General features: G+C 35.3%; 1 protein-coding gene across 2 annotated transcripts; it reads right to left on the minus strand.

Moving 5' to 3' along the window:
- Window positions 1–1,111: 1,111 nt before the first annotated feature.
- Window positions 1,112–10,315, minus strand: LOC112510207 (plant intracellular Ras-group-related LRR protein 7-like). 2 transcript variants are annotated; one of them, XM_025115539.1, is made up of 9 exons: window positions 9,968–10,315; window positions 5,030–5,099; window positions 4,135–4,181; window positions 3,860–3,968; window positions 3,589–3,674; window positions 2,943–3,033; window positions 2,532–2,617; window positions 1,541–1,627; window positions 1,112–1,443 (listed from the first exon to the last, which is right to left on the minus strand). In XM_025115539.1, the coding sequence occupies exons 1-9, from the start codon at window positions 10,064–10,066 to the stop codon at window positions 1,333–1,335; spliced, it is 786 nt and encodes a 261-aa protein (XP_024971307.1). In that variant the 5' UTR covers window positions 10,067–10,315; the 3' UTR covers window positions 1,112–1,332. The 2 variants fall into 2 exon arrangements, with proteins under 2 accessions (XP_024971307.1, XP_024971308.1); XM_025115540.1 differs by having other exon boundaries at window positions 1,112–1,456.
- Between the last annotated feature and the right edge of the window lie 4,782 nt (window positions 10,316–15,097).

The raw sequence follows: 15,097 nt of genomic DNA on the forward strand, positions 1-15,097 counted from the left end.
ACTATGTACCACGACACTCCCACTTTCCTATCAACACTACTAACATGGACCTTCACGGCAATATCAACCCTTCATTTCATTATGAAAATCTTACCTAATAAGTGACGATGATCACCCTTACCCAATTAATTCTTGCCGACAATCGCTTATCCTGTTAGCATTGGTAAACGACCCCTAAACGTCCATAACTTACATATTTACCACTTTCACAATGTCAAAAGATACTATTTGAAACCTGTCTATTCTTTTAGAGTAGTATAAGAAGTTGTAGATGGTTGTTATTATGTTGGATGCTTGAATTTAATATAAGGAGACCAACAATAAGTGCATATGTGTTGGGTAAAATGCTTTGACAACACTCTTTTATTGAAACCCAATGTAGTGGTGGTCATCGACAGGTGGAGATATGTGAAGAAGAAAGGGAAACAATGGATGTGGAAATACCTAATATAATTCTTTTAGGGGCCCGTTTACCAACGCTTACCAGGGTAGACACTTACCAAGTCGCATTACCTTACAAAATGAATATGGCAAGAACCAAGAATCTCACCCAGTAAGAGCAAAGGCAAGGACGAGAGTCTTACCTGGTAATTAAGTAAAGACGACTACTCTTAGCACAAATTAGCGCCTTACACGGTAAATTTTTGCATACGATACCGTTTTGGTGGACTAAAAGCTTATCTGATAAGCAAGTGATAGTGTTGAATTGTATTAAACGTTTACCCAGATAAGCGTTTGGTAAACGACCCTTTGGTGAGCTCCTATAATAATTGGTGAGGACGTATTTGAGGGGATGGGTTGTTATTAATTTATATTTATTATGAGTTGTCAACGACGCAAATACCTAAACTACCATTTCATATTTAGTTAATAAAATAGATTAATTATATTAAATGAATAGTTTATGATGGATTTCACATATTTTACAGTTCTCAAATGATCAAGTCCAATAAAAAAGGTAAAAATCCTCATATTTCAGTACAAGTAGAGGATTCATGTTGAATATATATATATAGACACACACACACGCATATATATACATATATACACACACATAAACTCCAAAATCTTCATTTCAAAGAATCTGCGAACATGCATTCATACAATAAACTGACGAAAACGACTGATCGGTCCCCTCATGTTAAATCATTGAGTATGTCGGTAAGAGATTCGTCTTGACAACAAATTTGATTAATTTATCAACAATTGTTTTCATATCAGACGGAAAACATTTGTTACATTTTTTATGAAGCAGCAGCATTTGTACACAAATAGCCAATTGATCCACCTGAAACTCAAAAGAGAGAGAGTACTACTTTACCATATACCAGTTTATAGATCAACGCCCTCGTCTAAGCCTTTTGAACTGATCATCACATTCGAATCTATTTGCTTGTCGAATTTCTTTTTCCTTCGATCTTCAAACTCTTGAAATCCTTCCATCTGAGACCAAATGCTATTCGTTTTTAGTCACGTTTAACCACCATTTTTGTTTTATTAATTTAGATATGTACGCTAAAACCGAAAATTAAAATTTTACCTGTTGGAATTGATCCATAGATATGGGATTGCCATGCAATGATATATTCTGCAGAGCCTTGCAATCTTTCAATAAACTTGGAGGAATCTGATGCAGAAATTCATCAAAAACAAAGACATCAAGATATGTAAAGATTAATTGTAATTCAAGTGCCAGCTCAAACCTTTTTTTAATTGTTTTGTATCAATCAACACATAAATGAATGATATGCTGCATTTCTCTTGATGGCTTGAATTCATGAGAACAAGTTCAAGTTATGATTACTACTCTCTTTAGTTCATCATAATTTCCTGATTTGTCTATTTAAAGTCGAATGGATTTCTTATGAAGTTGATATCCATCTTTGATGATGGGAGCATATCTATAATAAGCATACAAGATATTTAAAAGAAATAGAACAGACCTAACCGTCATACCATCCCATCCCGAAAAAGATCCAAAAGAAAGTCTAACTTCAAATTTCAACACCAAGATAAATTTATGTTCCTAAATCAGCCAAACTTACTGTAAGCACCCAATGAACAAATTTTCGCAGAAACGGGTACGTTATAAAACACCCTTTCAGATGGAATAACTAATTCATGTAGGAATTAAGTAACTACTGTAGAGAGAGTAACAATTGATCAATTACTTAATTGCCTATTTAAATACAAGTACAAGGTCTAACATCCAAGTGGCCTCTTGTTATAGGGCGAAGGGAGTAATCTCATGATCATAACAAATATCATCATGGAACTAATAATTACACAACTGTCTCATTTATTTTTAGAAAATTTTAACAAGCATGTTTTAAGCCATCTTTATAGGAACGATTGTTTCTGATTCATAACTCTAGATTCTTGAATAGGAGTTAAAATTTTACAAAATTCACAAGATCCACATTTGAGCAGAGCCAAGTGATGTTTGCTAACTGAAAGAGGCCAAAATCTTATGTGCAACCTCTCTCAAAAACATATTAAGTTTCTATGAAAGATGAAAGAATATGCACTACCTGTTTCAGATTGTTATGGTCTAGGCACAATGACTTCAGGTGAATGAGACTGCAAACCGAAGTAGGAAGTTCTTCAATGGAATTTTCTGAACCACAAAATAAAGAACCATGGAACTGAGAAAATGAAAGACATTTAAACATGGCAAACCCATAAAAATCAGCAAAATAGGTGGTAGAAAAGTATGCTTTACATGAACACTCAATTTGGAGTAGCATAGTGGCTGCAAATAGACACAGAATACAAAAAGTTGCATGATGCATGCAGTACAAACTCTCAGTCAAGTCATGTTTAATTTTTTGAGTGAATTTGGCATAAATGACCATAGGCATCAGAAGTGTATTCTGCATCACTTGAATTTGACATAATGAAATAAAAGCTCGAGCAAAAGCAGAAACAAAAATAAAGAATACCATTGGCTTGTAGCTCTTCCAAAGAAAAGCAACTCCCTGTAGATTCTGGAAGAGACTTTAGTTTATTATGCGAGACGTTTAGTAGCAATAACTGCATTTTTAGAAACTCAAATGAATTTAACGGTAAAAATATGCTATACAAGTGAACTACATTTCTAAAGAAAAATATAGGACATCATGAAAGCATTCCAACAGTACCTCTTCCCTAAATCTGCCTTAAATTACATTCCTAAAGAGAAATATGCCATACACCATAAAAGTAAACCACAGACAGGAAAGTTCGCTTTAAAAGACAAAGCCAGTTCTTTGTTGTCACAAATGAGATATGCAAGGGCACACACAAAGCAAACTAATGTTTACACTCAAGGGCACTAGATTGAAAAATATTATGATAGATAACAATTTATCCCAGAAGATAATAAAACAATACTTTGTTTATCTCTTTGACATACATGGAAACTGAAAACAATGAAGGTGATGTCACGTGAACAAGACCAGAGAAGTCTGTAATATTATCAGACACTAGATGAGTAGACCAAGTAAAACAACAAAAACTTATAAAAACTTTGTTGTCCTGAATAGATTGCATCAAAAGTAATATCCAAATAAGGAATGGGTTAATGAGATGCCAGATGCAGTAACTTACATTGCGCAAGCTTCCTATGGTTTCAGGCAGGCTGGTTAACAGGTTGTCAGAGATAGATAACCGCTCAAGTCTCACCAATTGGCCCACTGAACAACATAAAGCATTATATAACAACAAAAATTCTTAATAATGTTAACAGATAAGGCATGACGAACTTGTCAAGTCTCTAACAGAAGAAATTAGAATGAAAAATAAATAAATAAATAAATGACAAGCTTGATTATGGAACCATTTGGCTATGATACTACTACTTAGAGAAGAAGAAAAATACCTTCATCAGGTAAGGTAGTAAGTCTATTCCCATCGAGTATGATAAATTTTAAAGACTGAAGTTTCCCGATGTTCGTTGGCAGACGTTCAATTACATTATTTGACAAAATCTGAACAGAATGTGCCACCATGTCACATAATAAAATCTTTAAGATCAGAAAGAACTATACCAGCCACTTTTTGCAAAACCCAAATTATAAACTACCATTTAGAAGAACACAGATATGATATGTTCTAAAAAATACAGACATAACAATGCAACTGTTCAGTTTATACCAGCCTCTGCATATTTATTAGTTTGCTGATCTCCTCTGGGACGTCAACTGCAGTAGCCAAAAGGCAGAAATGATTAGGACAGATCTAGACTCTAGAACATCTCTCACACGTGATTAGAGAGAAAGAATGGAGTAAACAAAATAAAAATTACAAAAATATTTCATTGTCAAAGAGACACCAACTGTGATTATAATCTGCTACAACAATTATAGCAGTTATAAATGTGTGTTCTAAGCTTGTAGATTGGGACCGGAACTCTTCCATAATCATTCATGCATCTTCTTTATCGCAAGGTGGTCCAACAAATTTTGTAACCAAATCCTATTTATGCTAGAACAATCCTAAATTCTATGAATTGATACACATGAAACGAACATAATTGTCTTTCAAATACGTTATAGGCGGACAACTACCCCACTCTCCAACCTCCAAAATAACTACATAAACTTGCAAAAAAAGTTCATTTTCATATAATTTCTATGACACGTTTGCATCAACACATCCCTTTTCTGTTTCACTTCCTTGGTTTGGCTTCTCAAGTAAAACAAAGTTACATTTCAATACCCTTACATGTCTCATTTTTAATAAGTACACATAAAACACAAATTTGCCATTTTTAATAAAATTTAGCAAGTGTTTAAGAATGCAAAGAGTGGAAGAGCTTGGGTTCATCCTCTCCTCAAAATTTCTTCCCCCTATATTGCTTTCACCTTCTGCAAATCTCAAAATGAAACATGTCCCTCTTCCAACATAGTAAGCATACTTTTCTTAACCTTTTTTATTACTGCAAAAGTAAAAACTACTTTCTCTAGAAAAGAGACATGAGAAACAAAATGTGTCAAATTAATGCACGCCATCTAGAAATTAAATGATATGCCCTAAACGAGATAATTACCTAATTTGTTGTGTGTCAGATCAAGTGTCCGCACAGATTTGTCCAGCTCTAGAACTTCATCTGGAAATGACTGTTTCACCAATCACACCAAGTCAATGCATTAAATTTTTTACCTTATGGTTCAATTCTGTGAAGCAGTGTTCCAAATCATAATCAGTAAACCTCAAATCAAGACAGACAAGCAAAAGAGTAATACTTGAACAATTCGAAATCCCAAACAAACTAGCTACAAACAATGGGTGATTAATTTATCCATGCACCTCAATTTTCACGCCAATGTTCATTATATTTAATTTGTGCGGTTAAGGATAATGAAACCACACCCTGGTTCTTATTCAGGGCAAGCTTTTTCCTCTCAATCAACATTTTGCATCTTCCTGTTGCCTTTGACACTTGGGCAACTTAAACATGTGACACTACCTAATCTAAAAATTGCAAGCCAATAATTCCACTCAAGCCATATAATTGAAGAAGTTGATCCAGTTCATTGTATGCCTTTATGGAAACAAATCACTACTTCAACCAGAGGAAATTGCAAAAATCAAAGCTAAAGCAGAGGAAAGTTGAAGGAATGTTATGCTTGAGTCTCAAAAGATGGAGAGATCAGCCATATCAGTAAAAGTGAACTCTCAGAAGAAGTCGACCGATCAATCCAAACAACTAGGTCTCCGGTGCCCAAATTGTAAGAAGCCAAGACACTCTAGGGAAAAATGCTAGTAGTTGAATGGCAAACCACGAAGCTGAGAGTGGGGAAATAGAGGAGGGCAGTTGATATCTCAAGCACACATTGCAGAACAACCTAAAATAGAAGACAGTTCAATTACAGAAGGCTCTGACAGTGAAGAAAATTGAGATTGGAAAGTATTCTAGGATCCTATGAGGCCACAAGAAGACTTTAGGAACATGTTCATTGACTCTTTCCAGTAAACTTTACATTCCTATCTGCATGAATGTCTCCGGTAACATTAATCACACCTCTTTGATCATTGACTCAGGTGCCACTGACCTATGACACCAACAACCCAACTATTCCTACCTATACACCATGTCCAAGTACCAGGAGAATAGAGGCAGCGAATGGATCTTTGGCTGATGTTGCAGGGATTGGAAAAGATACGTATCCCCTCCTCCCCTTAAAAAGAAACAAAATAACTAACTTTCTAGCCACTTTCCATAGTTACCCTTTTATCCCTTCTAGAATAAACTTTCCACTCTACTGGTTTATTCATATTGGACTGCATGACTTTTGATTTCGTAACAGGATCTTTGGCTGATGTTGCAGGGATTGGAGATATATCTATCAAACCTAGCCTCATTCTAAAAGGTGTTCTCCATGAACCTAAATTATCAACAAACCTCATATCCATTCAAAAGCTTACTGATGACCTTGAATGAATATGTTATTTTCTCTTCTTCTCAACGCGTTTTTCAGGACTGAAGGAGGAGAACTGGACTTGGTAAGGAAAGAAACGGTCTTTACCATCTTGAATCACTTTAGGAAGTAGCAACTTTTTGTCTTCATCATTTCTTAGTAACTCAAATGAAGATGCCATTTGGCTACAACATCATCATCTTGGTCATCCGGGTTTCAGGGTGTTAAAAGTAATGTTTCATCAGTTATTCAAGGTGTAGATATTTTAGAGTGTCATTTTGATGTTTGTGAGTTTGCAAAACATACTAATGCATTAACACAAATACGGCACTAAGAAGTGGTAATACAAAAGTGTGCAACAATAAAAACATCGTGTACCTTTTTCTATCAGGAATAAAAGAAGTCTTATCAACCATTCTATTTAATTCCCAGTGACATATGTGGTTCTTTCACTATTATACCTAGGGGGCACGTTGGCTTTCATCCTTGATGATTATACTTGTGTTATATGGCTCTTTCTCCTTTTCAAAAATCTTAAGTCAACATTGTTGTATACTCGTACACTATTGCTACTCGATGATTCAAAACCAATATGGGGAGAAGATAAAAAGGTTTAGGATAGACAATGTAGAGACTTCTTCAATGCGCATGATTCATCATGCGTTAATGCACCACAACGAAACGCGGTAGTTGAGAGGAAAAATGGCCACCTACTCAATACCACCCGAACCTTACTGTGTCAAGGGAATGTTCAACAATTATTGGGGACAGGCCACCCTTAACACCACATACTTGATCAATAGGATTCCTTCACAAGTGCTTCCTTATATAGCACCAAATTCTGTTAAGTTACCAAATTTTGCAGATAATTTTGTCCGAGTGCTCAAGTGTATTAAAGAAGAAGGGTTGTTCCGGAGCTGCAACAACTCCAAGTTGCAGAAATAAATATGGTAAGAATTTTGTTGTCTTTAGCAACTAACTTTGACAGGCAGTTACTTCAGTATGATGTTAAAAACTGCATTTCTTCATGGAGACCTAGATGGAGAGATTTACAAAAACATCCCACAATTTTGAAGAAGATATACACAATGAAGTTCGCAAGCTAAGAAAGACCGAGTATGAGTTAAAACAATCCCTAAGAACTTGGTTTGAGAGATATGCAAAAGTTATAAGAAGGAGGTCGGATACAAACAAAGCCAAGGGAATAATATTCACTTCAGTAAACACTCAAGTTCAGGGGAAGTAAGTGCATTTCTGGTCTAAGTAGATCAAACCATAGTGACCGGTAATAATGAGTTAATGATTAAAAGAATAAAGTGAAGAAAAGACCAATACAAGAGTTTGAGATAAAATAACTCCGGAAAGTTGAAGTACTTCTTGGTAGTGAGGTGGCATACTCCACATAAAGAATCTATTTATCTCAGCCAAAAAATGTGACAGATTAATTGGTAGAAACAAGAAAAAGCGTTGCAAATCATTTGCTACTCGTATGGATCCAAGCCATAAACTAGACAGGACTAAAAAAGAAACAAGTGCTCATAGTAGAATATACGAAAGACTAGTTGGAAGAGCTTATATATCTTGTTCTTCTCGGCTGTATATTGCCTACTCGTGAGTCTAAGCAGCATATTAATGCATAGCCCAAGAGAACATCTCCAAGCTGCTTACAGGATTACATTGCTTGAAAGGAAATCCAACAAAAGGAATTTTCTTCAAGAGAAATAAAGCTCTTCATCTACAATTCTACACTGATGCAAATGCAGGATCTCTAGTGGATTTGCAGTCAACTACAAAGTATTGCACTTTCCTGGTAACTTGGAGATAAAAAAAGCAGATCTTGGAAAGATCACCTACAAAATCAAAATTCAAGGCTATTGTGCAAAGTTTATGAGAGCTATTTTGGATGAAGATTATTTTAGATGATTTTGGATCAAATGGAAGGTCCTGTTAAGCTTTATTGTGACAATAAATTTTAGCTATGACTATTTCTCATAGTCCTATACAACATGAATGGAAAAAGCACATTGAAATTGATAGAGATTTCATCAAGAAGATCTCAGAGAAGGGGTTGGTATGTATGTTCTACGTTCCATTAGATAGCCAAGTTTGAAATTTCATGATCTTGTAGACCAAATGGGAATGAAGGATATCTATTCGTCAGCTTGAGGGGGAGTGTTGAAGATTAGAAAAATATATTGTAAATAACACTATAACAGTAGTACAAATGAAGAACTCCAAGAGTAACAAAGAAGGTTACCAGAGAGAGTAGAGGTCAAACTAGAGACACTTAGTTGTGGAATTAAGAAGCACAAAGAAGTTACTATAGAGAAGGGATGCCACAAACTCTTACATGCTTATAAGAGTGTAAAGAACAAATACAGAAGTATAAACAAGCCTTAGGATCACTAAGAGAGGTTAATGGTAAGACATGTGAAAAACATGGCAGAAAATTAAAAAAGAAAAAGGGAAAAGGGAAGGGAAATTAAAATTGGGTACACAAGTCGGATGAAATGATGAGAACTGAAGACTTCTAGCCAAAGATGTATTAGAGAACGATGGATTTTTTTCAATAAGTTTTTATGGAAATGGAGAAAGAAATGTGGGAACTTGATGAATCCATTGATTAAGCACATAAAAGATTTATACACAGAACAGATTGTTAAAGATGACTAAAACGTTAGAAAAGCAAATTCATTTAGTTTTGAGGTGTTCCTTAAAAACAAATAAACTCATGGAGAGCACCAATGCTCTTGACGAATCCATTGATTAAGCAAATAAAAGATCTATACATAGAACAAATTGTTAAAGATGACTAAAACGTTAGAAGAGCAAATTCATTTAGTTGTGAGGTGTTCTCTAAAAAAGAGTAAATTCATGAAGACCATCAATGTTACCACAACCTCATGACTGAGAGGAAAGCTGCCACAATGTATGTGAATGCGATCAAAGATAAGTATGACCGCATAGTAATGAAAGTAAAAGCATGCAGGATGAGACAAACGTTTTCCTTACTACTGTAGAGCTATACTAACTATTTTGTTGTTGAATTAAAAAAACCTATAATTACCAGTACAATGGAAATTTCAACAACTTCCACTTTGCTGAGTACCATATTAATTGCAAAACTTACATATTTGAGGAACATTCAAATTTAACTTCCCCATTATACATATCAACTGATTTAGCTGGCAAGATGGTCCAATTTCTTATAGACACTTTGACAACCAGTGCAGCTTTGACTGAGCAGTGTTAAAATTCCCTTTCTATTTTTTCCGTTCACTTTATCCAATTCGTATATGTTATTGTGATGACATATAAACTGCCTAGTGCCTACTTTCGTTCATGGTGAAAGATGTGTTGCTTGGATTATTGCTTTAGATTGACAAAAACTTCAATTAATCACACAAAAATAAAATGAAAACAAACAAATCTAGCTTTCCTACACAACTTCATATAATTCTTATCAACACAATAGTTTCAATTTAGAAGATCATCTGCAAAATCTGAACACACAAAGAAACAAAATACATAAAAAGTCAAAATATGTAAAGAGAAAGTGTATATGCCTTCAATTTTCCGTCGCGTAACGCTACAATGCCAGTGGCGCGCCATCTAGACAGACGGCTGGCTTTGGAATCAGCATTTTTGCTGGCAAAACATCCCATTCTCCGCCGTCTGAGTAATCTCCTTGGAGAGGGCTTGAGAATTTCTCCGGTGGGACTTTAATCGCAAAGAGAACTTAAAGAAATTTATAGTTTCAAGAAGGTGGAGTCGTTTGAAGTGGTTGGAAGAAGAAGAAGACGACGACCACTATGCGATGATGACGAAAATGGCGAAGACTTTTGGATCGGGTTGGGTTTTGCCCTGATGATACGGCGCGCACCGTATTAACATGGTCTACACTCTACAGCGCCAAAATGACGCAAATAGGCAACCAAAGCTTTTTATTCCGTTTTTAGTGTCAACGCGATCGCAGCATATCTCATCTAATTTTTTGCAATAAAAAATAAAATTATGTAAAAAATTATATTTAATTTTGACAAATTATTTATTTTAAAGGCTTTAATATTTAATTATTAGAGTAAGGGATCGTTTACCAGACGCTTACCCCGTGATAAGACATATGTTTGAAGGAAATCTTCTATTACAACTAACATGATTGCTTTTGGTTATGCTAGAAGTATGCTTCATGATCAAAGCAAAACCAATCTATGAAAAGCTTTTTACTCCGAAAATTATGTCAATTCTAATATATATATATATATATATATATATATATATATATATATATATATATTAATTTATTTATACGCAACCAGAATTATGCCCTCCGGACTACCGCATATAGACATGCACAACGCCTAGGCTTTCGAACTCGTATTCAATGAAAAATAAAAAAGGCTTCGGTCGTATCGGACTTGGCTTTGGGGTGGAAAAAGGGTACAATCTGGCTTTTCCAGGTTGGTCCTAGGCTAGGCCTGCCGTGAATACAGCATGATTGGGCTTTGAGGTCTAGCCTAGACATTTGTTCGGGCTCACTAGTCCTGGACTTACGTTTTTTCTTTTCTATATGTGATTGTGTACATGTTACATGAGATTCGTCTTGCAGCACTCTGCAACCATGTCATCATAATTTTGTTTTCATTTTCGACCTTTTTAATAATACTATATTAATATAGTAAAAACTCAAGGCATCTTATACATATGCAGTGATATTTGCTTCAAAATGGCATAAAGATTTTCTAGCTCTTTTTAAGCTCACGAGTACCATTTCCCCTTCTTTTATAGCATGCGAGGGGGTTCATATGCTAAATGAAATGAAACCAAAAGTAACCCAAAATCATAGTTGTACCTCATTTGATTCAACTTCGACTTGTTTAAGAGCCATTGCAGAACGGTTATGGCTGGCAAGATGATATGTGAAGGCCATGAGGCTATTACAAACCACATTGCACACTTTACAACTTATTAATGCTTTCACTTCTTCCATCATCATCTTCTGCTTCTTCCTATCTCGATCMTCCTCCTCATCATCATCATCACCTTCCTAATTTGCCTTCCTTTTACACCTCTCATTTTCATTAATCCTTCAGACCTGACTCCAAACATTTCTTCAAATTTTTTTATGTTCTTTTTGTATTTCTTTCACGAAATGTGTTTGTTGAGCTCATCATAATAATTGCAACAAATCCCACAAGTTCACACCTTATGGACTTATTTTCCTCTGATTCTGGAATTCCACATTTTGTGGCGTGGCTAGAGAACCAATAGGGAGGGTCAAGACTAAATCTGGTATTTTCTCAGATCTTTCAAGGTTTTTCACATGCTTCTTCCTCAATTCATAACTAATCAAGACGATATTGTTACAAACCACCTTATAAAGTTCCCCTGAAGGGATAGTTTCACCCTTGGTTGAATTTGCATGTTCGAAAAGGTCCAAATTTAAAAAGAGATAGTAAATTTGGACCTTTTCGAACATGCAAATTCAACCAAGGGTGAAACTGTCCATTCAAAGAAACTTTGTAAGGTGTGTTGGAACAATATCGTCCTGAGTAGTCATGAATCGAAGAAGAAGCATATGAAAAACCTTGAAAGACCTGAGAAAATACCAGATTTAGTCTCGACCCTCCCTATTGGTTCTCTAGCCACACCACAAAATGTGGAATTCCAGAATCAAAGGAAAATAAGTCCATAAGGTGTGAACTTTGTGGGATTTGTTGCAATTATTATGATAAGCTCAACAAACACATTTCATGATAGAAACATAAAAAGACAATATAGAAATTTGAAGAAATGTTTGGAGTTAGGTTTGAAGGATTAATGGAAAATGAAATGTGTAAAAGGAAGGCAACTAAGGAGAGTGATGATGACGACGATGAGGAGGATCAAGATAGGAAGAAGCAGAAGATGATGATGGAAGAAAAGAAAGCATTAATAAGTTGTAAAGTGTGCAATGTGGTTTGTAATAGCCTCATGGCCTTCACATATCATCTTGTCAGCCATAAACCGTTATGAAATGGCTTTTGAACAAGTCAAAGTCGAAGTTGAATCAAAGGAGGTGCAACTACGATTTTGGGTTACTTTTGGTTTCATTTCATTTAGCATATGAACCCCCTCGCATGCTATAAAAGAAGGGGAAGTTGTACTCGTGAGCTTAAAAAAGTTAGAAAATCTTTATGCCATTTTGAAGCAAATATCACTGCATATGTATAAGATGCCTTGAGTTTTTACTATATTAATATGGTATTATTAAAAAGATCAAAAAGGAAAACAAAATTATGACGACATGGCTGCAGAGTGCTACAAGACGAATCCCATGTAACATGTACACGATCAGATATAGAAAAGAAAAAGCCTAAGTCCAGAACTAGTGAGCCCGAACAAATGTCTAGGCTAGACCTTAAAGCCAATCATGCTGAATTCACGGCAGGCCTAGCCTAGGACCAACCTGAGAAAGCCAGATTGTACCATTTTTCAACCCCAAAGCCAAGCCCGACACGACCCAAGCCTTTTTTTGATTGTTCATTGAATACGGGTTCGAAAACCTAGGCGATGTGCATCTCTATATGCGGAAATCCGAAAGGTGGAACCATGGCCGCATATAAATTAATATATATATATATATATATATATATATATATATATTAGAATTGACATAATTTTCGGAATTAAAAGCTTTTCATAGATTGGTTTTTGGTTTTGATCATAAAGAATGCTTCTAGCATAACCAAAAGCAATCACGTTAGTTGTAATGGAACATTTCCATCAAACTAATGTCTCGTCACATTTAATACTACATTTCAAAGTGTATAAATACATCAATCAATATAAAAACCTAAGAGTATGAGAACTGTCATATCATCTTTCTTAATCGAAAAAATTATATGCATTTTTAAAACAACTAATTGATTTGATTGTCAGAGTTTGTTCTCGAGATCATGGCTCTACCGAGCTTTCTCCTTGAAATCCATCTCCACCGAATCTCATCCTTCGATATTACGGTATTATTGTAACAAGGGTAAGCCTTATTCAAAACACACATATATTTTCAAAACGATATGTAAATTTATGCTTGAAAAACAAAAGATTGTTAGAAGTTTTGAATATTCAAAGATTTCAACACTTCAATTACCTTAAAAACGACTAATGTATATAAAGAGCATACGTATAAGGTAATTGTCTAATGTATATATTACTAAAAATTCACCAATCATATTAAACCAAAGAAATAAAAAGATATCGGACTATCGGTTTGGGTTGGGTTCAAATAATAGTAACCTAATATCAACTCAATGCCTACGGTTTAAAAATTTTAAAACTCCATTACAATCGGTGATAAAGATTTCAAAATCAGTAATCGATGAAGATGTGATAAAGAATTGATACCATTACTAACATAGATTTTAGCCCAATACTATTCTCTACCGAATGCGATAACTTCTTATTTTTGAATGCCGATACCACTTCCGACTTTGATTTTGCCCTAATACTTTCCTATACCTAATTAATGAAGAAAATGTTTATCAAACGTGATAAATATGACGGTGAACTAGACCAATCCATATCGATTCAAAGCAATAGGGTTTGATCGTTATCGATCACAACCAGTGTGTGTATATATATTCAAACCGATAGGGTTTGATCGTTATCGATCACAACCAGTGTGTGTATATATATTCAAACCGATAGGGTTTGATCGTTATCGATCACAACCAGTGTGTCGATAGGGTTTGATCGTTGTGCGAGAGAGAGTATTGTTGAAGGAAAAGGGGGGGTTCGATTAGTGAGTCATGAGCGGCTACAAGAGGAGGGGTTAAAAGGGTGGGAAGAATGAGTGGTAGCCGATCGATTGTTTAAAGCTGAAATGGAAAAGGGAGGGTCGAGGGAGGGCGAGGGGTGATTGTTTAAGAGATGAAACTGATTTGGGTTTGAAGCCCACCGATTAGAATTTTAAGGATTTATACTAGTCTAAATTACACTTTTGGTCCTTGTAGTTAGTAACCGTCCCTCTTTTAATTATAATTACAGTTTTGGTCCTTTTGATTGTTATTTTATTTTATTTTTTATCCTTCAAACTAACTTTTGTAACTAGGTCCATTACCTAACTTCTCCGGTGATTTATTCACCACCCGTTATCGAAGCTTCTGCCTTGCAACTCTACATTGAAGCCAAGGTCGAACCCAACTTGCTCCAACATCGAATCTTAATTGAAGCCCACTCTACACAGAGGCCACCAGTCGAATTGTCTTCGTCCCTGTCTCCTCCACACCATCCCCTTTGTGTCGAATAACCATCAACGGTCCCCTTTGCCGCCCTTCTCCGTGCGGTCCATCTCTGACGAATACACACACAGTGATAGGCACCTTCCTCTCCCAATATAATCAAAACCACTCCAATAGACGTGGATTCTTATTTATTTTTTCGTATGAAAAATCAGTTTGTTTAAGTTTTTGATTTTAGGATTTGAATTAGAGTCGTACCATAATTTTTTTTATTGAACTGGTATATCTTATTGTTAACCTTCATGCATTCTGTGTGTATATTGGTTTTACAACGGCAATTTCATCCTAAAAAAAGTTTCTGGTTTCAAATATAGCTTTTGTTGGAAGATTGGCCTTCATTAGGTTTTTCTTCCCTAAAGTTGACCAAGAACAAGAACAATTTTGATTTCAGTTTCTTCTTTTCACGGGCCAACA

The sequence above is a fragment of the Cynara cardunculus genome (assembly GCF_001531365.2).
Source record: "Cynara cardunculus var. scolymus isolate 2C chromosome LG 3, CcrdV1, whole genome shotgun sequence".
Classification (NCBI taxonomy): Eukaryota; Viridiplantae; Streptophyta; class Magnoliopsida; order Asterales; family Asteraceae; genus Cynara; species Cynara cardunculus.